Here is a 27,322-nt window from a genome sequence, read left to right on the forward strand (position 1 = left end):
TTCCTCAGTCTGCAACATATTTCATTTCTTTGTTACAGAGATGATACTCAGTTGTACCTTCCACTGAAACAGATCAAATCCTCTTATATCTTTATTGGAATGTCTGGGAGACATTCTGGAAAATATCATAACATTTTCTTAGTTTAAATGACAAAAAAAAAAAAAAAAAAGATTGTATATTTTGGACCATCTGATCTTAATTGTGTTTCAGTGAGTAATCCTGGCCCTTTGACACTACACGGTAAACCCTTTTGCAAAAAATTGTGGTGTGATTTTTGAGAATACCCTTAAATCTGATAAACAAATGAACTCCATTGTTAAAGCCTGTTTCTATCAGCTAAATTATTAAGTATTAGCTAAAGTCAAGCCATTTCTTTTTGTAGATGATTTTGAAAAACTAATTCATGCATTTGTCTCTTCTCAGCTTTACTACTACAACTCATTTTACATTGGCGTTAAGCAGTCATCCCTTGCTCGTCTTCAGATTGTCCAGAATGCTGCTGCCAGGCTTCTAAGAGGCACACGAAAACGGAAGCATAACACACTAATATTAGCTTCTCTTAACCGGCTCCTGTTTGCCACAGGATTGAGTTTTAAAATTTTCCTGTTTGTTTTTAAGCCCCCATTTCTCTCGATGATCTCTTACACCATTTTTTCTCTCCTTCATGGTCACTGAGGTCCTCTGACTAGAAGTTATTGGACATGCAGAGTTCTGGACTTAAGCTTGAGGTGACCATGCTTTTACAGTACCTTTATACAGAAACTTTGGTTACTTGTAAATTTCACTTGAAAGCCTCTCTTTTTCCCTTAAGCTTTTTAAACATTGTATTTTATTTATACCATTACCTATACTATTTATTCAGTTTTGGTGTATTTATTTGATCTATATATGTATGGAAGCTGGACAGCACTTTGATCAATTTCTTTGGTTTTAAAGGTGCTATATAAATAAAACTGACTTGACAGCGTCTTTAGAACAGGTTCTGTCAACATTATAGAATCTGTTATAAAGTCACAGACTGTGTAGGATCATACTATGGCTTTCCTCCCACTTCCTGAAGATACTAATGTTAGATTAACTGGTGATTCTAACATGGCTCCCAAGTGTAGCTCCTATCTTGTTCTTTCCACTGCATTTTCTCTCTTGTAGCTGCTGGGATGAGCTTCCTCCATTTCAGCCTTGCTATAATTCATCCCCATCCTCTGAATGACTCCAAAGACAGGGGTTGTAATGAGGCTGAAATGGTGAAAGCCTGTGGTGAAGCCATTTACCTGCTGGAGGTTTAAAGCCCCTCAAAAAAAAACAGCAGGAGCATTTCATTAAAAGTTTGTATTGTCAACAATATCGAAAAATGATTTCAGCCTAGCCAGAGTGTAAGGTTTTTCTAACATTTCTTGTCTGTTATGTATATTTGGCATACTTCAAATGCATAATTAAAGTGGGTGGACTGCATAACCTCTTACAACTACGTGAGGATATATATCTTTTAGTTAATAATATATTCACCTCTCCCCATTTTCAACGATGGATCTTTTCGTACAGATTGTCCTTTCCGCTCCTGTTTAGCACTCCGTGTCCTCATTTTGTGCCCGTTTCCAACTACACTATCTAAGTTATGACCTGAAATAAAAGCAAAGAACAGATGTTGAAATAGGACATTAAACATGTAGGTTGTTGAGCAGATTTGTGCAGAGTACAGACAAATCGAGGACTGACATTTTTGGCAAGAGGTACACGACTGGATCTTTTATTTCTCTGCAGGTTACACTTTGTGATCAGTACTCATCGTTACTATTAGTGATGAGTGAAGCTTCGAGTTTAGCGAAACCATAGAAATGTTAGGGAACTTTGTGAGATGCACTGAAGTCAAAGGGGACAGTGAAACAACTAGTTTTGAGTGGATAATACTGGTGTCCTTGAGGGTAGAAAAATATTAAACATCAGAACAATAGAATGTCTTGCAGGCACTGGCAACAGGAACAGGAAAGCAGGAATTAACTGAGGCTCAGCCTTTAAAGACACAAATACATTAACACATTTCAACTTTTCTTCTACATACGCATTTTGTGTTTGAATGTTTTTGGCTACTTTTTAGCATTCAAGTATTAAATCCATACCAAAACATAAATTTCATCTGGTATAGCCGTTGATCTAGCATACCCCTCACTACCAGGATCAGCGTTGTATCCTTGGGAGCTGACCCATCCAACATGGATTGCAACAGCTCAGTCATGTCACACTGGCTTTCTATACACCATGGGGTCCTGGGAACAAAAAAAATGTGTCTAAGCTGGCTGCACGGCCAATTTTTAGGAAAATATTTGGTAAACAAGGACACCGGTGACCCAGCAAATCTGCTCTGAAAAACGTTTTGGTGAATTTCACTGATTAACGCAAATTATCATTTCCCCCTCCTTTAGAATAGACGGGGGGTTTGGGCGGGGAGTCCACCACAAGTCTGGTGCTAGTATTAAAATTTTTCTTAAGTAAGTTTCCTATGAATTATTATTATTTTATTATTTTTTAATTTTTTTCTCCAGCCTTTGGAGTTTTTTTTTTGTTTTTTCTGTCCACCCTGGCCATCGGACCTTACTCTTATTCTATGTTAATTAATGTTGACTTCTGTTTATTTTTTATTGTGTCTTCTATTTTTCTATTCATTTTGTAAAGCACTTTGAGCTACACTTTTTTGTATGAATATGTGCTATATAAATGTTGATTGATTGATTGATTGATTGATTGAAGGACCAGACTTCCAGATATCAAAAAAATTATGCAATAGAGAGATAAGAGAAACCCACCAAAAATAAACTTCATAAACTATAGGTTCTTCAATATTTACTCTCCAGTAAAACAGGTTTGTAGGGCAATTCTGTCACACCCTGGATTGTGTTGTACAGTATTCCAAGGTTGATGTGCTTACATGTTCTCCCAAGGTACACACCGATTTCCTTCAGAAAGTCAAGTTTCTTCCCACAGTCTAAAAACCATGTTAGGACTAATTGATGATGCCAGCCTGTTGTGAATGAGCGAGTGTTCAGGGCTACAGCCAGGCAATGCGCTGGCTTGTCATCGAATGTGTTTTTACCGTGTCTTGCATATTGCCGTTCTTGACAGGTAGTTTTAGATGGACGAGTATAGATTTGAATGGAATGTTTAGTGCCATCCAGGAGTTCTTTTCAAGCACTGTATACAAATCTGCTTTCAGCTCAGATATAAATAAAAAAAAAAAAAACATTTTACAATTTTATTAGTTACTACTGGATATGTAATGCAAATGTTGAATTTTAAAATGCATTCTGTTCCCCAACACTTTTTCACATTTAAGGATGCAATGACAGCAGTACAAAGCAATAAAATAACCTTATTTCTCCCAGGTGGCAAAATGTGTGCACAAGAGGTTGGACATTAGGACTTTCAAATTAGCCAAAAATAAGATGTTAATTATTCATACTAAAAATAAATATATACCCAAAAATATTCAAACAAAGATTAAAAGCTCTTGGTCCCATATGCCCAGTAGTACTATATGTGATTTTTTGGATATTCATTAGTAGTGTTTTTACTTTTTTTTCTTGTAACGCATGCACTATTGTTTAAAAGATAAAAGGCGAAAACTGTAGCTTTAATGAGCGTGACACTTGGGGGGGGGGAAACGCTTCTTCACAAATATGGGATTCTCTGCGAGCACAAAGTGATGTGAACAAAGACAATGTGGAACAGGGCACACTTTGCACTACCTGTCTATACACAAAAAACACAAACTGACTGCTGAAAAACAAACACAATCATTATTCAATTTTTGTCTCAGCTATGAGAAATCTGCTATTTTCCAATTGTTTAATGAAAAAGTAAACCTGCTTTTTAATGTTGTGATGGGTACCAAGCAGTAAGGTTCAAGAGTGAACCAAAACACACTACTTTTAGGATGTCTAAAATGTATTTAAAAACCTGTCCTTCGTTTTACTGCAGATCAAGATGAAAAATCTGCCCCAAAATGCATGTTCAAGTCGCAGAAGACTACTAATGAGGATACAAGCTACTATGGCACGTACTGAAAGTGATGTGTAAAAACTAATCTGAAAAATACAATACACTGTATAGCATATGTCTGGAGTGGCACAATACCAAAATTACTGTTGTTTTACATTTGAATTGTAGTTTTTGCCTTCAATAATACATTTGAATTTGATCAAATGTCCTTATTAAAATACGACATGCCTAGTGAATGTGAAGGATTTGAGACACAATAGGTATATTTGTATAGACAAAGTTTTCACCTGGAACATAATCATCATCATTTTCATCATCTATAAATGTATCATCTGCGTCATCAACATCTTCCTCCTCGTCGGTGTCGTCGTCATCGTCATCATCATCATCGTCATCGTCGTCGTCATCCTCATCCTCTTGCTCTCCTTCTCCCACTTCTTCCTCTTCTGTATTATCATCATCACTACCAAGCAGTTCTACTTCCATCTCTCCATCCGGGTGGTCCCATGATTCCTGTTTAACCAGGAGTCCAGGTGGTGGCTGTGCAACAAACGTTGGAGTCATCACTTCGGCTGGCTTTGTTGTCTCACTTTTTTTATTTGTTGTGGGTAAAGGGGCAGCTGGAATATTCCGAGGCACAGGACTGCTTCGCTGTACTTCTTTCACCTGTGAATTAACTACATATACAAAAAAACTACTGTGAACACAGTGGCTATTGGACAATAATTACTTCTCCAAAACACACTATTTGTTCTCCGAGAAAGTTTGAACTTCAAAGAACTTGGGGATGCTTCTTTACCACTTCAAAAAACGAAGAAATTCAGTCTACATTCCCCCTCAGTAATAAACCAAACCTATGTTTTGCCTTTAAACAAACAATTTAAATGTAAGAAACCTAAATTAAGAGTATGTGTAAATCTCTTCCCAAAACTTCTGCTATGTGACTAATATAACGTATTATAATGAAGTGTAATACTGTTGTAAGATTTCAATATGGAAAAATTACACTGGGACGATTTCCTTCTATTACACAAGGACACGTCGAGAGGAAAGGGTGGAAGATAGATATACTACACACACACCGCTTAGAATTAAGGCCAAAAAGTTCTATCTTGGTCTCATCAGACCAGAGAATCTTATTTCTCACCATCTCAGAGTCCTGCAGGTGTCTTTTAGCAAACTCCATGCGGGTTGTCATGTGTCTTGCCTCTCCTCAGTGTGTGGAGACAACCAGGCACTGCTCATCACTTGTCCAATACAGTCCCCACAGTGAAGCATGGCGGTGGCAGCATCATGCTGTGGGGGTGTTTTTCAGCTGCAGGGACAGGACGACTGGTTGCAATCGAGGGAAAGATGAATGCGGCCAAGTACAGGGATATCCTGGACAAAAACCTTCTCCAGAGTGCTAAGGACCTCAGACTGGGCCGAAGGTTTACCTTCCAACAAGACAATGACCCTAAGCACACAGCTAAAATAACGAAGGGGTGGCTTCACAACAACTCTGTGACTGTTCTTGAATGGCCCAGCCACAGCCCTGACTTAAACTCAATGGAGCATCTCTGGAGAGACCTACAAATGGCTGTCCACCAACGTTTACCATCCAACCTGACAGAACTGGAGAGGATCTGCAAGGAGGAATGGCAGAGTACACTGAATAATCAAAGGCTGTAAGTACTTTAGCATCAAACCCACTACTTAGTAAATAATGAATTAAACAATTAGAACACCTAAAATTGTAGAATCAAAATCAAGATGAAAATATTGATGAAAAAGAAAAAAAATATATGTTTAAATATTTTTAAAAGAATTGTAATTTTTTTTTTTTTTTTAACTAAACTTAGTTTTCTAATTTCTATATTGCTCCCAAAACACAGAACTTGGGAAATAACACATCACTTAATTAGCTCAGGAGTCCAAGTAAAAACAGAAGCTGGTTGGAACAAAAACCTGCAGGCACTCGGGGGGCCACAGGACCGAGGTTGGGAAAAACGGATTTACTGGAATGTGAACTTGTAATGGTAACCAGCATGGACTGAATTGTGTGCAAACTGGATTAACCCTGTGAGCAAATAACTCTTTGGCAATGGTGCAGAACACACAGCACTTAATAACATAAATATACAACAACTCTTTAACAAAACCCCGTAATAAACAATAAAACAAACGCCATACCTGGCTGCTTAATTTGATTATCTTTAACTGAGGAGGGTCTGAACACTTTGCAGGACATCACAATTTCTTCCATTTGCAAAAAACTAGCAACAACCTGTACACACGCCACATTTTCAGCAGTCAGGTCCAGCTTGGATGTATACATGAAGTCTAGAACAACGCCGAGGCCTGCAAAAAGAGGACAGTGTGAAATATTCAAATATAAAGAACTTAAAGAAACCAACTATGAAAATAAATCTAAACAAACCATGTCAAATCCCAAAGAAAAGAAAACAGTCACGTCACAGTTCCACTACATAAAAATGGACTTTTTATAACTATAACTGCAATTGTTTTTAGTGTGCCTCTTGACATGTTTATAACCCTGCTACTCTATGTGTATCTTGAACAAAGGAAACATCTGCATCCTGTTTCCCACATGTTGCTGATTTAGAAATGGGGGGGGGAGTAACTTTGGTAGGAAATGACACATATTTACAATAACAGTGTTGTTATGGCAATTATGCACAAGCAAACTTTTTAGAAAATATTTTATTTTGGCTATTACCAGGTCTCTGGTTACTAGGGATGTACATAAAAAACTACTGAAATATTTTGCTGATTTGATGATTATGGTGAATACCTTAAAATAACAGCAAGCCAAAAAGAATAGTTGAAAATATCAGATGCTAAAAAAGTTGAAGGAGGTTATCATCAGGGACAGTTTTTTTAAACATTCGTCTGTAAACAAACTTCAAGCTCAGAAATACAAAGTGGGGTGTAAATGCAGAATGGGAATCCAAAAGAAAAGCGGTTAGAAGTGCAGGACTATAAGCAACATGCGGAGTAGTGGTGTAGCCCCTTTTAAAATCGGCAGCAGACAGCAAATCAAATCGGACAGTTTTAAATCAGACATAAAAGTAAAATTTCAATTTGCAGCGAGTATACATTTTTAGGCCTTCTCGAGTACAGGGTATACACACTGGTGAAATAAGAGTCAATTTGTTCTTTTATCTGCATTTTGCACTCTTAGCTTCCATTGTTCAGTAGACTCGTTTCTGCTGTGTGAAAACATTTTCAGTCCACTCTATTCCTTGACGTTTTCAGGTTCTTGTTATAAAACATCACAGTGGATTTAATTTGGCTTTACTCGACAATGATCAGCAGAAAGAGACTCTTTAATATTAAACTGATCACATACGTGTTCAGCCCCTCACGTTAGCAGCCTGGAACCTGTGCACAGGTTTGACTCCCCATCAACTTTGCACATCTTGACGCTGCCACGCTTCCCCAGTCTGCTTTGTTAAACTGCTGAGGCGGCATTGGGATATGTGAGTGAACAGAAGTTTTTCAAGTTCAGCCACAAACTCTCAAACTTTATAGAGATCTGGACTCTGACTGGGCTGCTACAAGACATAAATATTGTTTGTAAGCCATTCCGCTTGGGGTCTTCTTGTTGGAAAAGAAATCCTTTGCCATGGTGCAGGTTTCCTGGGACACTGAATGTAGCAAAATATGGAAAACCTGATGCATTTTACCCTCACAGGACTTCCAGGGCCTGCTGAAGAGATGTATCCCCACTACATGATGTTGCACCACCGAGCGATGAGGCGTTTTTTTTTTTTTCTTTGTAAAATATGGAATTTGTCTTTGATGGCTCAATCTTGGTCTCATCAGACCATAAAACGGGGGTTTTGAACTCCAGGCCCGGAGGGCCGCAGTGGCTGCAGGTTTTCATTCTGACCCTTTTCCTAATCAGTTTTCACTGCTAATCAGCTTCTTTTCCCTTCATTTTAATAGCCCTGTTTTGATGGATTCAGTCCTCTGAATTTATTCTTTTCTTCATTAAATGACAGCCAAACAGAAATGAGATGTGAAACGAGCCAGCAGATGACCAGCTAAACTGGGATTTCAAACTCCAACCAATCTCTTAATGAGAAACTAATTCTTGTTGTTAAGTAAGCCCGTCATTTAATTCCATGGCTTGTTGTTGCTCTCATTCTGCTACAGCAGACATTTCCAAAACCGTCAAACCATCAAAATGTTTTGGTGACCTGAGAGATCAGGCTTTAGTTTCAGATATTGAGTGATGGGCACAGGTTAGCTGGTCATCTGGCGGCTTGTCTTGTGCCTCATTATTGTTTGGCTGCTAATTAAGGAAAATGGATCATCTAAGGGAGTCACACCATTTAAAACTAAGGCAAATGAAGTTAATTAGCAGCTAAAACTGGTTACTAATGAAGAAGATGGTTAGAATGAAAACCTGCAGCCACTGCGGCCCTCCAGGACTGGAGTTCGCACCTGTGCCATAAAACCTTCTTCCATGGGACTTCAGTTTCTCTGGTGTGCCTTCCGGTTAACTCTGTCTGGGATGTCCCACGCGCTTGTCGTCTTTACCACAATCTCATAAAGCTGCGACTGTTGAAGCACCCGGGCACAGCTGCTCTATGCACAGTCTTTCCACTCGTAGTCACAGTAGCCTGTAACTCCTTCAGAGTTTTCATTTTGAAAATAAACTATTCAAGTGGCATTTTTTTTTTCCTTTTCTCACTATATCAGTAGCATCTTACTAGTATTTTACATACTGTATATAACATATGTAATTTTTTTTTTGTATAAAGCACTTGAGCTATATTCAAAGTATAAAATGTGCTACCTTATCATCATCATTATTTATTGTTATATAAAAGGATATGCAGGCAGCACAAGAACTACCAAGGATGGCCAGCTTGTCAGTTAGGAATTGAGGCTCAGTGAAGCAGGGATACTTAGGGTTGCCAGTAGAAGTGCCTATGGGAATGAACTTGGATTGTCAGAAATCATTTGACCTCGAAAGAGACATTTTATGCCAAATGAACATTGAGCTTGGAATAAGGAGGAGAATTGAGGTGAATGCTCGACTGGAAATGTGTTAGTGCTGCCAGGAATTGGTTAGACAGCTGGAAAGAGACTGAGAAAAGAGCTTGACAGTGTTCTAGGTGTGTAAGGAGCTGCACTTGATGGTGGTAAAACAATTCCCCCTAATAGTCAGAGAATAAAACTTGTAATATACGATAGCAATTGTTTTGGATTCAGTTTCATTTAAAACTTGCAATTGTGGTAATAAAACAACCACTTTTTACATACCATGTCTTTGGTACTATTTGATTCCGAGGAGGCTGACACACACACACACACACACACACACAAACAATTCTGTATTTCCTAATCAAGGACTTCTACTCAATTTATTATCTGCAGTTAAAATCAAGCCAGAATTCTTATCATTCTCCAACTATATACGGCTTTCTAAATTATAAAACGGGCACAGAAAGAAACATTTTGAACACTTGCACAATGAAATGAACTAAATTAATTTGAAGAGTGCTACACAGTACAAGGGTGATGTCCCGTGTTAGCCATTATGGATGTAGTGAAAGGTCAAGGAAAATGACACCTTTAATTGGCTAACTAAAAAGATTACAACATGCAAGCTTTTGAGGCAATGCAGGCTTCTTCTTCAGGCAAGAGTGCTACACAGAAAAAATAAGCTTGTGAAAATCTAAGTTGCCGAACCAAACTAACTGTGAAAATGTAGAAAGAGTATCATGGATGGTAACTAAAGTAACCCTAACCCTAAACCTGACTGCAACGAGGACTGATCATTGATGTTAGGTAGCATGCCTAGAGGGGGCTGGCCGGTCTCATGGCCTCGGTACCCCTGCAGATTTTATTTTTTCTCCAGCCGTCTGGAGTTTTTTTGTCCTCCCTGGCCATCGGACTTTAATTTTATTCTATGTTTATGAGTGTTGTCTTATTTTAATTCTTACTTTGTCTTTTTTCCCCCCTCTTTCTTCATCATGTAAAGCACTCTGAGCTACATTATTTGTATAAAATGTGCTATAGAAATAAAGGTGGTTGTTGTTGTTAAAGTCATGCTTACCTGTTGCACTGCTGATGTCTAAGTCGACGACTTCCTTGTGGTCCAAAAACAGCATTCTAAAATACTGACTACATGCTGCCAATACTGCCTTATGGGCTTTGAAGACAATGCCATCCACCACAAAAGTGCAATCGCACAGCTGCCCATTCTGCCTTTGCTTGTTAAACTGCTGAAGGACTTTTTCACTATGTAGTGGAAACTTCATTGTTGGAAGAATAGAAACCTGCTGGAAAATAGAAAAGAAAGATTGTTATAAAGAGCACGGAGTGATCCAATGCTTAACTGAACTTGGCAACATTAAAAGCTAAAACACGTCACACTTTTTTTTTTTTTTTTTAAAAGGGACAGGAATTGCTAGGGACATCAGAGATGTTATTGAGACACGTTTGTCACGATGCGATAATACTGCGAGTGAAAGTTTTTCAAAATATTAAATACTGTGAGTGCACTTTATCACCCTTTTTTATTGGATTAAAGATGAAGTCATTCCTCCAACAACAAAAAAACCCATGGGTACAAATGTACTGACTCATTACACCTAAAAAAAAAAAAAAGAGAATTGACTATTTTCTTATTATTTGTGGAAGCAGAACACTGATACTTCAACTGAAAACACTCCCAATATTGTGCATAACATATACAGACGAATATTTGACGTCTAACCTTAGCTCTGGGTGATGGCTTGTCAGATATAGAGTTGGTTTTATACAACACTGCTTACAAATGGCATAGCAATGTCTTTCTTTCTTGTAACAATGTAAATGCCAACATTTGCAAGTTAAGCCTCACAATGAACGACCAACCAACCAACCAATTAATAAATAAATAAAAAGTCAAATTAAGCTTTTTGCTACTCTGGTAATGAAAACCGATTTTTTCTTCAGTATTGAAGTTTAACATTTTAACCCTTCTGTACATATTGGACTTTAAGGAAACACTTTTGCATACTTCGGGTCTTTAGAGACCTGGCATTAATATAGATCTAAAAATCAAGCCACAACACACACACACACACACACACATAGCTGTGTAAACGTTTATTGAATACCTCTTCACTGCACAATGTACAGTAAGTCTTTTTAAACTAATTTCTATTATTTTAATATATCCTACAAAACCTAAACAACAAATTACGCTGCTATATTGTGCTACTCAGGGCAATAATCCAAGCCCAGTTACATTTTTGTAATCATTGCAACATGGCTCCTGGCACCCACTGCGGCAGTCCAGTGATACTGGAGATACGCATGTCCAGTACCTCCATGTTTTTTGTTTGCTTATGCTTCCAATAAGCCGTTTCAGGCGACATGGCTTATGTCATTTCACTCTATGCAGCTCCATCAGCTGCTTGCCCCTTCACCTTCCTCCTGCTCCTAGTCTGAGCTCTGCCCCTCTACAATTTCCTGCCCACAACATTCTTGATCCGATGGCATCACAAGTGTCTCATTCCGTTTTTCATCGTTTGTCTCCCCGCTGCCTTATTCCTAGTCACTCCCTGACACTTCACCTGCAATCAATGACAGAACTCTTTCAAATGCTCGCGATGCTGATAAACATTGAGGTTCTTTTCTTAGCTCTTGCCTCTCTAAACTCATAAATACCAACATAAAAAGTAACAACACAGAAACGTAATTATAATGAAAATATATAGATGCAAGGAAGTCCTGAAATAAGCATGTTTTTTTAAAATACGCATGTAAAAATACTGCTAAATGGATACGCAAAATAAGGTTCAGTTCTGCTAGTGTGCTGTTTGATTAAAGGGAATGTAAGGTGCCATTGTAATATTGGTTGTCTTGTTGTAGCTGTTGCTATTTACAGTAAAAAAAAAAAAATCCAAATTAAGGAAAAATAAAATGGTGAAAACCGAAAATCAAAGAAAAATAAAACGGATTTTTTTTCAAAAATAAAACTTGATTCCATAGGGCCCTACATACATTCAGTTTTGCCAGGATAATAACAACGCATGTACTTTTACTTAAATAAAATAAATATTGTATTAAGGTACTTTAAAAATGAATCTGACTAAAAGTGCATGTTACTTTTAATGTATTTCCCCTAACACTTAGTGACTGCCCAAGCATCTGCCCCAGGAAATTGATCTTTGTGGATGTTTCAACGTTTTTCTACCTGTGGCTGTTTAAAGCGTGTGCGACACTAACAGGCTAACAGAATGCCATAGATATGTGCAGACTACGGAAACCTTAATTTTAAACCTGTTATGCGTTTGCATGGCTAAATAATCAGGTTACTCGTGGAGAAATCTGCCTGTGTTAATCTGGTTTCTGAGAAACCAATACCCTTCTTCTCTAACCAGAATGAAGGTTTACATGGCATTTTACAGACTGGGTTTCTGTGAATAACCAGATTAAAGTGCCCGTGAACACACTAATTTAGCGTGTGTTATTAAACGTATTAAAACTTAAATTAGGTTTCCTACATAAATTTCAAAATTTTTAAAACTACTTGAAAGCTATAATAAAAGGGCGAGCCCTTTGACCCCCCATTTGTCCTTTCCCAATTTTTTTTTTAAAAATTTTTTTTGGGAAGTTTTTAAATAAAAAAAATTTTTTTGAAATAATTTAAACAAAAAATTTTAAAAAAAAAATTTTTAAAAAAGAAAAATTTTTTTTTTTTTTTTTTTTCTTATGGTAAAGGGCAAATTAGTAGAGGATAGAGCCAAATCAATATGGGGGAATATTCTGACGCTCATTTTCTTTTTTACAATCAATCTATCCATCCATCCATTTTCCAACCCGCTGAATCCGAATACAGGGTCAATCTATTTGCTCATATTTTTCTTTGTCTTTCAGCTTTTCTTTTGTTGATGTTTACTTGTTGAGCTGACCGTTCTTCCAGGAGATGTTGCTTATATACGATTTGAGGGTCTGTGTCTTTTGTCCTACTTGACGTGTTCTTTTTTTTCGGGTGGCATGTTGTTAGTAGATAGTTAGTTAGTAAACATGCGCGGGCAGTACGTGTGGCTGCGACTACCCAATCAGCACTCTACCCAGCAATGCTGTCCTTTATTTGCTTATCATGCACGACTACGGCAATTCACCGTGTGCTCAGCTTCCAGTGTGTGTGCGTCCACGATGCCATTCGTGCGTGTCGCACCGAGCCTCACGCATGCGCACTTCACCAAAAGACACACATACAAACGAACACCTGGACGCACACAGGGGTTTTACTAAAAAGGATTCAGATATTTTGCCTGTAGTGTTTGTGGATTTCACTTACACCAAACATCGAAACTTTTAATTCCCGCGGATACGCCTCTTCATTGGGAAGAAACACTTCTTTTCCCTGATGGCAACACGATCTACAAGTCTCCGACTTAAACTTTAAAGCCGAATAATATCTACATACTTCTGTCATATCACCCATGTCCATATATTCAATCTCTTTTCGCTATTTCGTTATTTCACAGAGTAATAATTTCTGTTTGTTAGCACTAATGCAATGTTTACTACCATTTTTTTTTGAGACTTTCAAATTTTAGTACTTTCATATCTCAAACCTGCCCTGCATATATATCACGCCAATGTATTTGAACCTCTTTACGACCTTCTACTTTGTCTTCTACTCTTTGTATTTTATTTCCAACCTGGCTTGGACCTGTTAAGTTTTCAATTCCACTTGGTCCACTTGGGCTGATTATTACTTTCCTTATTTTCAGAATTTGAACTTAGATTACTGTATTATTGTTCTTTTTTGAATTCTTTTCTCTTCAACACTTTTGGGCCTCTTTTTGACGCACTGCCCTTTCTTCTTCGCTTAGTTGTTGATGTGTCATCTAGAACGTATAAAATTATTGTCCAGAAAAGGACTACAAAGTAAACGAAAAGATTGTATGTCTAAAAATACTGTCTAGAAAAGGTTCTTTAAAAGGATGAAACTAAGGACTTTTCATAAATAACTTTAAATAAGGAAAATGTAAAAATGTATAAGACCTTAGAGCACAAGAACTGTGTCTGACAAAAGCATTCACACGAATGAGAGGTGAGAGGACCGTAGGCATGTTTGAGAATAGTTGAGAGGAGCGCGAGACTTGAAAAAATCTCTAGGCAAAAAGTCTTGTCTGAAGATCTCCTTTTATAATAGATATGAAAAGCACTATATAATAATCTACTGTACTGGTAATCATCTAGTACAAGACTTCAAGATTTCCACACATATCAGCAATTTTACCAGCATTAAATCTGTAAATATTGAACAATTCTGTTGATATGCTCACACTATTGTCAGTATAGGCACTTTATGGAATTCTAAGAGAGCCGAGTCTACAAGATGAGTGGCTGGACTAAAGCATGCAGTGACAAAACAGCACAGAAATGAGGGCGAGACTTGTGCACTGCTCCTGCAGGGTCACTTGGCCTCTTGATGCAGCTATCCTACTTTTAAATCTCCAAGAATATCCTTCTTCTTCTTTTTAAGACCTCGGCTGTGGCTGGCCCATGGTTTCTGCTTTTCTCCTTTTGGCCCTTAAACTGTTCCTCTTTTATGGATGCTTCCATTTAACATTGGCTCTCATGCAGATTTGTCGTTAACACTAGAATTACTAGAGCCTATGAAAAAACTTGTAGATCCGTCCCACCTTAAAACGCTTCGCACCTCTCTGTCAGCGTCTTTTGTCCTTTAAATGTGTTGATAAACAGCAAGCAGTCTGCTTTCACATCCCCCACCACCACACAGTTTCCTCAGCTCAAGTCTGTTTATACAACTCTAAGCAACTGACACACAGGTAGAGTGAGAAGTCAAGCAAAAATCACACCTTTTATAAATACTATATCGTTATTTGGAACACATGCATTTTGTGTATGTTCTGCATCTACAATGATCTATGTAAAACACATCGTTAAAAAAAGAAACATTTTTCATGTTTTAGTAATAATTGACAAAATGTAGATATGAAGTTTCAAAGAAACACTTTCACAAAGGATACAAATATTACAGAACAAGTGTGTTTTCATTCAAAAATATAACTGTAGAAAAACCAACACGTATTGGGGTGCGACATTGACACGCATTTACTATGACTGCTTTGGTGATGCAACGGTATCAACTGTTGACTGGAAATCAAAACTTCACGGGATCGATCCCCGATGAGTCCGTTTTGAGAAGTGAGCTGCTCATATTCTTACTATTTTAGAATAAAACCCATACAATTGATTCCAGTTTGTAACAGCCGGTGTAAATGTATGATACTTGTAAAGGTTATTATTTTTTTTTTTTAATTCAGTTTCATTCTCTCAGTTGCGTTCACGATCCTACTCTACCCCCACCCCCCCATCTGACACGGCTGTTTTCACATAAAGACGCACTATACTTGTGACTTTAGGCTGTAGGAAGTAACTAAATCCAAATAAATAACATTCAATCTATCTATCTCTGTGGAAGCGACACTGTAAATCTGGTTTTGACTTTTTTTTTTTTAAAAAAACTGCAGCAAGGAAAGGAAGGTTAAAAAATAATGTAGTGACAAGCAGATAAAGGATATTTAATTTAACTAGTCGGGCCTTTTTTTAGATGAATGGGATTGACTGAAACACATTGAATTAAAGTGCGATAACAGCTCTCAGTATCTGCTTCGACCCTTACCTGTTTTTCTCTTCTGTGAATGCTTGCACTTTAAGAATTTTTTGCCTTTTCTTCAAACATGGGAGGCTTGTGCATATGACAAAGTCATATTAACATTTAATTCCTTCCTTTTAATAGCTCTGACTGCACAGAAATAAGAGATGTCTACAATTCAATATTGACTAGACTGGAATGCAAATTAGAGATATGCAATGTACTTCAAGTGAGCATTATGGCCAAAAATAAATATCAGAATGATAAAATTTGGAGAATAACGGTAATTACTGCATTATAAATGAAATAATGTTGAGCCACAATGTGATGCCATGCTCTAAAAGCAGTGATTATGTAGCAATTGTAATCATGACTATTGCTTGACATCTTTATAGCTTTACATATTAGTGAGAGAATTAATCCCCGTTTTGTATCACACTTTTGTTTATTGGTTGGTATTGAGTGTGTGACTTGAATATTCATATTGTACCGTTACAATTTGAGTCTCTAGCAATTGCATTGGTGACTGTTACTATAAATACAGGACTGTGGAATGTAAATAACAGTACTAAAATATTTTGCTCCATGCAAGTAAGAGACCATAATAGTGTCGTGCCTAATGAAAAAAATATCACAATTTTCTAAAAGCAATAACTTTACTTTCTCAAATAATAGTCAAAAATGTGTTAAAGGAACATTTCATTCAAAAATATCTATCCATCCATCCATTTTCTAACCCACTGATTCCGAATACAGGGTCACGGGGGGCTGCTGGAGCCAATCCCAGCCAACACAGGGCACAAGGCAGGAACCAATCCTGGGCAGGGTGCCAACCCACCACAGCAAAAATATATATATTTTTATTTATTTGTTGTGACATAGAAAAATGTCTGTTCTCATGTTTGCATGGAGAAAAAATATAATAAGTTTGACAGAATGGGCGTCTATGGAGACCAGTACCGTACCATAGAATGGTAAACGATATCAAAAAAAGCCCATAAAGATCATCTCACATTTACTGTCCTGCATAATCCACATCAATTATCCAGTCATATGCTCACAACATGCAAAATACATGCATTTTTTTGCTTACATATTGTTAAATATACTCTTCCAAAACCAGCATTGGTCATCATAGATGCCTATGACATTGATAATCCTTTTTCTTTTAACCTCCAATAAAGACATTAACAAGTCATCACGACAAAACACACAGGGGTAAGCAACACATAAAAAATAAAAATAAAAAAACCGAGTGGAATATTCCATTGATGGTAAAATCCTACGGAGAAACACACTAGGATTTACAACGCCAATTAAAACAGCTTCATCAAGGACAGAATGCAAACAAAATTTTAAAGTGAAACTCTGAACTCTTGACAGAGACAACATTTTAGAAATAGTGCAAGAAAAAAATAAAACAATCTCAGATCCGCTGCAATGCACAAGGCACCAGAAATTAATGAAAGGGAAGATATAATTGTGGCAGCAGATTAAGAGGAAGAATATGGATAACCACAACACACAAAGGTGATTCAGCATGCAAGTTTAAAAACCACGATGGATCATTACGCTTTAGCAAAAGGAGGGAATGACATTGTAGTTAGATTTCCAATAGGGAACCGATTCCTTAACACCATACCCTACACAGACAAGGAACAAGCATTGTGTTTGCCATCCTAAGAAATGAATCACCATACTATACTGTGTACGGGTCCATATATCTCACAGCTCAAAAAAAAAAAAAAGAGGAATTTTTACATAGCTTACAAAGAGATTCACAAAGATAAAGTTATACAATATGAGGAATTATTACAATTGATGAGGTGGGCGTGTGGTTCTTTCTGAAACTAACAGGTTGCATGGTAAGAAGCCATCATATATGAAATCTTGACGAGCACTTAAAAGGCAAGGGAAGCCCAATCTTGATAAATAGCTCCAATCATCCTTTTTCTATGCCAACTGATCAAAACTGAAAGTCACTGGGATCGGGAGCCAGTCTCCAAAGCATTGCTGGAAAAAATCAGGCACAAACCCATATTCACTCACTTCGGACAAATCCATGAGATGGAAAATTAACCAACTTGGTATATGGGTGGAAAACCCATGCAGGGGGATTGTGGAAAATGCACGCAGACTGCGACTTAGTGATAGGCAATGGGTGAGGTGTGGTGTGTACTGATTAAGGCTTTGCGCTTCAGATCCTTAAGTTGTGGGTTCAAATCCCGCCACTGACACCACGTGGCCATAAGCAACTCCCTTCTCCTGTTTGTTACCCAATTGGAAAAAACAAAGTACTGTAATCAAATACATCTCAGATGTTGCAAGTCGCCCTGGATAAGGTCTCAGCCAAGTAATAATAGTAATAATAAACTGAACCTAATCGCAGGGATCTATGAGCCCGCAGTGCTACTCAGTACGTGTTTGGTTATGTCTGAAATCCTTTTCCCCCACTGTTAAATTTTCCCTATGAGGGTCATTTTTAACGAACGTTACCTTAAAACGCCTTTAATTTGTACAATTTAAACGTAAACCTCAACTGCAGTATCATTCATTTTTCGAACCGGCACATTCTCAAAAAATAACATCACAATTTACTCTTTACTCGCCTGTTCATTTGGTATATCCAGATTTTAATGTCAGCTCATCGTGCTCAATATAAATGGCGCAAAGTAAACTTTACAATGGAATGCACCTCACAATGGGGTTACCCTTACCTTTCTTATTTTTATAACACATTCAGACTGATTAAAAGCAATCACACCGAAGTTCCCTTGGTGAGGAATCTCATTTAACTGACCGCACGTGCCTCATTAAACATGGATCTGTTACTGTTGCAGAGTATGCGATTTCGGCCATTTTTCATGCAAAAAGACGCGACACGCTCCAGCAATTTAATAATCAAAACAAAAATGGCCTAGATGCAAACCTGTCCGCTAGAAACAAATATTTGCTGTTCACGATTGGTGCACCCTTCTCCATAGACACAATATGGCGATCAAATTAATGACGACCTTCGAACATGGGGGTGTCTATTAACCCTGAATTGTGCGTCTTGCTCAAACATTGCTAGCTACAAGCATCAATAGATGCACCCCCGTAAACAATGTATTGGACTCAATCCCACACAGGAATAAACCCTGGACCTCCCTGCACGTGATGGCGGCGAGCAGAACATCTGAGAAACTCCCCACCTTTCCCCTGCACGTGCCCATGCTTGGCACGAAACAAAACACAAATACCGCACATACCTTCCAGCAGGCCTCGAACTAGTAAGCACTCCAGACGGGCAAAAAAAGCACATTAAGCAGGAGTCCTGATCATCTCTTTCTGTCCCAACATCACATAACTCGCGAGTCGTTTTCGTACGAATGAGGCGCCCAAGTTTCTTGTGTTTGTGTTTTTTCGACCACAACCTTGCTATTGGACACACATTTACGTCAATCAACTCGGTCGTCGATTTAACTAACCAATAAGATTTACGGAAACTTGTTTCCGCCCACAGAGTGAAACTTTCAGGTAAAACACTGTGTTGCTGTATGTGAGATTCCCCGAGTAATTTGGTGTCGCTTTTGATTTGGCATACGCGTAGCCTACGTGATAAATGCCTGATCTGTATTAGCCTGAGCAAATCTAGACTTTTTAATTTAACGCATGCTCAGTTACAAACGGCGTCTTCTCGGCAAAGTGCACGCGCGTTTGCATTTCTGATGCATTTAAACACGAAGAGTATCAATCACTGATTTTTTTATTAATGTAACAAGAATTATGACAATATTGGCAAATACCAGCATATAATAAGATTTTCACTCTGCAACTCAGACTGATAAAAATATAACATACAGTAAAACTATTTGACATGTTAATAAAATAAAAATTGTAATAAATGACGAGCGCCAGTCACCACTAATATTGTTCCGAGAAACCAAATTAGTACGTAAGAACGTAAGATATTTAACATATGAGAGGATACCATTTTGTCAATCAAGCTTGTTTGATTAGCTAATGGCTAAGATTATATATATATAATCTTATATATATGTCTGATCACAATCTGATATTTTAGTGGTTACCCACCAGGTAACGCTTGTGCTTGGTCGGCCAGTCAACAAAAAACTGATCATAGGCATATTATATAGTACCTGCCAAATAATACAAAGAGTGCAAGACACATAGGATCTTGTGTGGGGTCACGTTCATCTCGCACAACGACTTAATCGCATCTAATAAACAGTAACCTCACTAACCAAATTAAGTTTCATGCAATCCTGTAACGTAACGACTGTTCACGACCAATTATTGCATCATCTGATTGACAAGCAGTGATAAAATATCCATTCCTGTCTTCATGTACAACAAAACAAATAAATGCAAAATGGCAGCTTTAAATGAAAGACTAAAAAATCGCAGTTTGTTTCAATGAATTTGCACAAGGGTGGGTGAAATGGCGAAAAAATGGTGTGTTGTGTCGCCTGACTTTAATGGCAGCACGCGGCTATACACGAGAAAAATCTGTCCAAGTTGGCTAGTAGCCAATGAAGAATTCTATCATGATTAGAAAAAGAAAAAAAAAACTAAGGCTGCGGAATACAAACAACTGGCACAATTGCCAGACCACCAAAGAATGTCTATGCTTAAAGCAGAAGTAGGAGAGAAAATTGACGAAATACGAAATTTATGTAATATGAATGATCTCTCTATTATATTAAAAAGTTTTCTGTCGAGTCCTCGTTATTTAGCCTTGACCACGCCCCTCCATACAGCTCGTCCAATCGTTACTCCTACTGCGCACACCGTCTCTCCGTCCCACTCGGTGACACTCGGTGCTAACTTGCAGTTCAACGCAGCCGGTTATAATGGTAAGGCAGAAAAGAAATTATCTATTTAAGAACGTTGACTTTTAGAAAAAAAGCGGCAAGAGCTGATAGTGAACGTCGAAAAAAAGAAAATGAACAAAAAGAGTTGCATATAATAAAAATCAGGAACAAAAAGAATCATCCAATAAACAAAAAAGAGAAAAATATCCTGAACAAAATGCTAATAGAAATGCAAAAAATAAACGTTTATAGAATGTAAGTTATAGGATAAAGTAATTCCTAATATTGTTTTTGACTAGGTGTTTCTTACTTTTTATTATGTTTTATTTTCTTACTTCTTTTACTTTTTTAGTTTTTACTATGTCTTATTATTCATTGGTATTTAAAATAAACAGTTGTAGTGAAAAACTCAAGTAACTGATTTTCTACCTATAATAACTAAGGACCAAACCGTCTTCCTCCCTCGCCCTGCATAACTCTTCTAGGTACCATCACTTTAAATACAATAGCTAAGCCGTAAGATAGTGGGCGCTCACTGCCTGCCACCTGGGGTTGGCAAGCGAAGTGAGCAGGGCGGTGGAGCCATCTATCTAGTTATTATTATTATTATTATTATTATTTTGTTAATTTTTATCATTAATTATTAAAATTCAGATTACTGCTGCCTCGCACTTAGGAAACCTGGGTTCCCTTCCCAGGTCCTCCCTGTGTGGAGTTTGCATGTTCTCCCCGTGTCTGCGTGGGTTTCCTCCCACAGTCGAAAGACATGCAGGTTAGGTGCATTGGTGTTCCTAAATTGTCCCTAGTGTGTGCTTGGTGTGTGGGTGGGTGTGTTCTGCGGTGGCCTGGCACCCTGCCCGGGGTTTGTTCCTGCCTTACGCCCTGTGCTGGCTGGGATTGGCTCCAGCAGACTCCCGTGACCCAGTGTTAGGATATAGCGGGTTGGACAATGACTGACTGACTGACAGATTACTGTATATTAAATGAATTGTGCTTTGCAAGAAGTGTGATAGAAAACGCTTGTGCTTGTCCTCCTTAGCCCACCTCTTCTCATTACAGGCAACCATGAGCTTATCTATAATGATGTGCCTAGCAAACTGACTGCCCCAGATCAGGTAGAAATAAGTATGTCCAGTACTTGAATAGAAATAATTAAATAATAACATTGGGGTCTCAATATGTTTCATTGCTATTTGTCAATGCCACTGTGGTCTTCCTCCGAACAACAACCAACTGGCCCCTCGCATTGTTGGTTTCATTTAGACCCTAAACGTATAGTTTGAACAGTTTCTTACTTCAGCGAGAGCCTAAGCAAGTTTGAAATACAGGAGAACATCCTTGTAGCATTTTTAAAGGGATCAACAGGGAAAAATAGCGTTAAATGCTAGAAAATGTCAAGGAGAATCATCAAGAATTTCTTAGGATTCCATTAGTACAGATCTAAATTTGCTGTGTTTACTTATTTTTTCGGTACATATTTTCATTGCAATTATTTTTTGAAATAATACTAATCATCCATGTCTCTTGGTTAATATTCAACAGTTTTTATGATATAACCTGACATTTGATTTGTCTTTATAATCGCTTCTGCACATTGCCTGCATCATGAAAATGTTGTGTCAACATAAGCACGTACGCATGGGAGGCAGCTAAAGGGCTCACAAATACTGGACCAGGGGGTGGCAGAGTGCACTGGTCCTTTCTCTTTTTCCTCCACAGACCGGCCACAGGAAATTCCGCCTGGGCTCAATTACGTCACTTCTGGTTCTGGGCTCAATGACATCACTTCCAGTTATGGGTCCGATGACATCACTTCCAGTTCTGGGCTCAATGACATCACTTCCAGTTCTCAGTCCGATGACAAATGTCCCATTAAATGTATGAAGCGAAAAACAAAACTCCAAATCATCCAGACATGCATTAAATCCATCAGCACAACACACATAGTCCTCGTCATACTCCTCATGATGTTCCAGTATGTGGTGAAACGGCTCCTTTAGGGCAACTCTTTTTTCGAATACTGCACTGACCAATCTCAATGCGTATTGCCACCATGTTGGTGTCACATGAGGAAGACGCTACTGGCAAATATCTTCCACTAGGTGCGTGTGCCGAGGAGATCTGCAGAAAAATGCAGCCAGGCCACTGAGGTGGGAAACAAAAGATGTTGCATTCTTTAAGCTTTGAGGCCCCTTGGGCCAATACTAAATTTAGTCAATGAGCATAGCAGTGTATGAATAATGCCATAGGTGCCTTCTCCTTAACTTTAACCTGCACCCCATTTAATCCAGATGACATGACTGCTGCACCATAAAAACACTGCACCACAACTTTATCCAGACATTTGTATTCCTCCAAGAAACGGACAATAAGAGCAGCAACGTCATTGGCTTGCCTGCTACTAGCACCATCTTCAAATCTATGAAACCGCTCCTCGACATCTGTGTCTGTCACATAACGTATGATGCTTATTTATATTTATAAAACATAAAACACAATCTAGTAGCTTCATTGTACCATGTGAATAGATAGCACATACCACACAATCTACGCAGCAGGGACGTGCAGTCAGGGGAGACAGGCGAGGTCATCATGAAAAGTAAAAAAACTAATAATGATAACATAAAATAAATTTCTCCACTGCTCTGTGCTATAAATTTGTTTTCTGTATGATTCCAATAGTTTTGATCATTTTTATAGTCAGAATCGCTGCATTTGCGCATTTCCTGATCAAGTACAGGGGGGAAACACGAGGTGTGCCAGCGACGAGCCTCACCTCACCTCGTACTGCACTCTCCCTCACACACTGCAGGGTTGATGCCTGCAATTGGTGCGTGTCTGTTGTTGTCTCTCTGTACCTTGCCAATGTAAGGTTTGCATACACGTTTGTTATACACTCTGACTTTCTACAGTCTGGCTAATATCTTTAATGAATATGTGTGACATATTTAGTCGAGCTGGTCGGACATAAAACCACCGTGAACAGGCACAAGGTGAGGCAGACAGTACGGTGCCGCCCTGAATGGGGCGCATGTCAGCCCAACAGGTGGTTGTTGCTGATGTTCTTCTACACTGAGGCTCTGGGCGCATTCAATAAGTTAGCGATATCAGGAGGACAAGTGGACTGCAGCAGTTATTATTTTATTTTTTGTTCCGACTGACTGCCAAAATGTAAGATTATACGGTATATCTAAGCTTAAAATTTTCTCAAAACTGGACTTTCAGTCAAAACAGGAAGTGATAAATAATGGAAGACCAACGTCAGAACTAAAAGATTTGCTTCAAACTAAAAGACAAAAGGCAACTCGCTCATTTCAAACCCTAAGTCCTACAAGAAACCGCTTTTACTGCTTTATGTGCCTTTTGTTCTCAAACTATGACAATGTCTGGACTAACACGGGATATTGTAACATGAAAAATTTACCAAGAAGCCTGCGGCCCTAATACGCTTCCGTAGTTTTGTGTAAAGACCTAGGGAAAAACGCAATAGCCTTATAAACGCTTTGTATTCAATACAAAACAAAAATATTTTCCTACTATCGTTCATACAGTACTATGAGAACGAAGACTAAAGCACTCCAGAGCCGAAAAAGAAGAGTCAGCGTTTAATTCTGTTCATTACAACGGGCCATTCCATGACTGGTCACCCTTCACGGATGAAAAACATTTTGTAACATATCGGACATAAAATAGTAACCTTCTATGGCGCTTGTCGTGCTGCTAAGCTGTGTGCATCAAAATTGCGTTTGGTAAAATTTGAACGTTGCATTTACATGCCTAAAAATCAAATTACTGACCGGTCGCTACAATTTTGATATAAATACCGTGGATGGCATTACATTTGTTGTGAAAAAACCTCAGTTAACAGCCCCTTATCAATCGTTATCACTTAAACTTAATCTGCTCAGTAGGGAGGAGTGCATTTCGCAGCAAAATTAATAACAATGCGCTTAACGAAGTGGATGGGTGTAGAATACAGAGAGAGAGACAGAGAGAGAGAGAAGAGAGCCCAACGCAGAAAACAACCACACATGCACTTTCTTTCTTTCTTTCTTTCGTTTCATCAGTGTCTTTGGTAAAAGATGCCCTCCGATTGCTGCGCAATGCCTATAATAAATCTTCTCGAGCTAAACACGTTCATTAAAGTGTCGCTTTATGCCCCGGCTCCTTAAATAATCTTTTTTTTCTACGTTATGAACACGCTGGCAGAGTCCTACCTGCGCTGTTATTTTTAAATAACATTAAGCACACGGGAGTAAGTAGCCAGAATACTAAGGAGCGGCGAATTTGTACCCGACTTCGCCCTCGTTCCCTTGTAATGAGTTTACCGCCGATGCGTGACTGCCCGTTGTAAGCGTAAAAGTCAGTGTCTTATGCATTTTCCAACGTTTTACCATAGATGGGTATACTTTTGTAAGCGATACGAAAACGCCAGGGTAGACGGAGTTCGTTTTAGTTTTTATCTACTCATTTTATGTCATGCTTTAAAAAAATCAGGCTCTAGTAAAAATAACTTTTATTTGATAAAAACATACAAGTTATTCTTAAAACGAAACAGCCTAATCATTTTGTATTATGATTTAGAAACACACGGGCAGTGTAATAGCATAGCAGCAAATATGATTTTGTTAATTAAAACAAGCATGCAAGACTGCAGGGAATGTTCAAGAAAGTAAATATCATGGCCTGTTTTTTAAGGGGGTGGGGTTCTCACACGCTCTCCTATTACACTGGGGGACTTTGGAGGAATAATCAACAATGAAATACAAAGTGTCATACAGAAGTGAACGCACATGGCCGATAATACTCCTTCATTTTCAATCATGCAGCACTACTACAGGTTCATAGCTGTGTGTTCATTTGTGCAGTACTGTATTCACTCTGTGTTTTTGGAGCACACGGGTCTGTTCCACTAACTCTGGCCTTACTGCACAATTTAAGGGAGGAGGTGACAACTGTAGAGCCTTCAATGGACAAGCTGAGCTCCCTGGAATGAGCGCCAGACTCTTCCTCCACCTCTACCACAATGGACAAGAATGGCTGGGGAATGACTCTGCAAAAGATTAACTTTTTACATACTGAAAGACAATAGAGGTTCACACCTCATTATCACGAGTATGGCACAGGTAGGGAAAGAAAAGCAGAGGCAGGGGGATGAATAGTTCTACACATTTACTGTATTTTTTTTTCCTAAGTTTAAAATCCTTTAAATGCTACATACAGTAAATTGGATTATGCGGCAAATAAAATATCATTCCAAAGCAATATGAATACATCCTAGCAAAGTTGTATAGTTTGGAACGTGTAAGTATTTATATACAAATAATTGGGAAGACACTTTTAGTGTATTTAAATCACTTTAAAATCGTATTATTTACTGAGGCAAATCTTTTACTCAGAGTGGCTTTCTGCTCTTAATGTCTTTTAGTTCACAATATCTTCATACTAATTCAGGGTTATCAGTCTACAATCAGACGTAATACGCTTCATTAAATGGAGCTTTGATAAGGACATAAGATCACAATAAGTATATGTGCAAAAAACGATAAGAGAAAGTTTTTGAAAAAGTCAATTGTTTTAAATTCACTGTGCTCTCTTATTGATTTGAGAAATATATTTCAATTTGTTTGTAAGCATTATTCCTTCCTTTATTATGGGTAGTGACAAACTTTACTGCACATGTTCCATAAATCAGTGACCACCAGTGCAATATTCTATGCTGTGGTGTGCTGGGCTGACAATATCACATCAGGAGAGGCCCACCGATCACCAAACTGATAAAGAAGGTGGGTTCAGAAGTGGGACATGCTGTGGACCCCCTGGAGGCAGCAGAGAAGGAAGGAGTAAAAAAAACTGAGTGCCTTTATGAACAAAACCGCACATCCCCTCGCAGACACACCAGCATGAAGGTCAATTGATTGCTGAAACACTACTGGGGCCCCTTCATACTTTGGAAATACTCCTCTTACCTTTAGTTAAGTCACAAGGTGTATTCTTTTTTTTAATTTTTGTGTGCATTTGAAGGAGATTGTCAATTTTGTTATGATATTTCTATTATTCTTGAGCTTTTGTACAGCATCTATCTATCTATCTATCTATCTATCTATCTATCTATCTATCTATCTATCTATCTATCTATCTATCTATCTATCTATCTAGCTATTATATAGTTCCTTTCATCTATCTATCTATCTATCTATCTATCTATCTATCTATCTATCTATCTATCTATCTATCTATCTATCTATCTATCTATTATATAGTTCCTTTTATCTATCTATCTATCTATCTATCTATCTATCTATCTATCTATCTATCTATCTATCTATCTATCTATCTATTATATAGTTCCTTTTATCTATCTATCTATCTATCTATCTATCTATCTATCTATCTATCTATCTATTATATAGTTCCTTTTATCTATCTATCTATCTATCTATCTATCTATCTATCTATCTATCTATCTATCTATCTATCTATCTATCTATTATATAGTGCCTTTTATCTATCTATCTATCTATCTATCTATCTATCTATCTATCTATCTATCTATCTATCTATCTATCTATCTATCCATTATATAGTTCCATTTATCTATCTATCTATCTATCTATCTATCTATCTATCTATCTATCTATCTATCTATCTATCTATCTCAGTTTTTCTTGTACTGATTCCAAAGAATTCACTTAATCCACTTTTTCTCACATTGTGGAAAGAATACACTGTTTGTGTGATGTTATTTGTGATTCTGCTCACTGTAAAAGTGTTTTTTAAATCATCAGTTCTTTGATCTACCTGACCACCTTTTGATTTTCACCTTGCAACTGTATTCCATTTCCATCTTTTTCCAGCCTTGGT

The 27,322-nt window shown here is 37.9% G+C and overlaps 1 protein-coding gene across 4 annotated transcripts in view; it reads right to left on the bottom strand.

The window, feature by feature from the left end:
• LOC120530827 (zinc finger and BTB domain-containing protein 17-like) overlaps positions 1 to 19,058 on the bottom strand; it is a 33,103-nt gene extending 14,045 nt beyond the window's left edge. Inside the window, exons 1-5 of one of the 4 annotated variants that reach the window (XM_039755475.1) lie at positions 18,893 to 19,053; positions 10,068 to 10,293; positions 6,167 to 6,334; positions 4,282 to 4,671; positions 1,508 to 1,621 (exon numbers count right to left, since the gene is read on the bottom strand). In XM_039755475.1, the coding sequence (XP_039611409.1) occupies positions 1,508 to 1,621; positions 4,282 to 4,671; positions 6,167 to 6,334; positions 10,068 to 10,272 (877 nt within the window). In that variant the 5' untranslated portion in view covers positions 10,273 to 10,293; positions 18,893 to 19,053. Of the gene's footprint in view, positions 1 to 1,507; positions 1,622 to 4,281; positions 4,672 to 6,166; positions 6,335 to 10,067; positions 10,294 to 18,570; positions 18,673 to 18,892 lie in introns of those variants that run through there. The other 3 variants (XM_039755473.1, XM_039755472.1, XM_039755474.1) reach the window with 3 other exon arrangements.
• Between the last annotated feature and the right edge of the window lie 8,264 nt (positions 19,059 to 27,322).

Source organism: Polypterus senegalus, chromosome 6 (assembly GCF_016835505.1).
Source record: "Polypterus senegalus isolate Bchr_013 chromosome 6, ASM1683550v1, whole genome shotgun sequence".
NCBI classification, from domain to species: Eukaryota; Metazoa; Chordata; class Cladistia; order Polypteriformes; family Polypteridae; genus Polypterus; species Polypterus senegalus.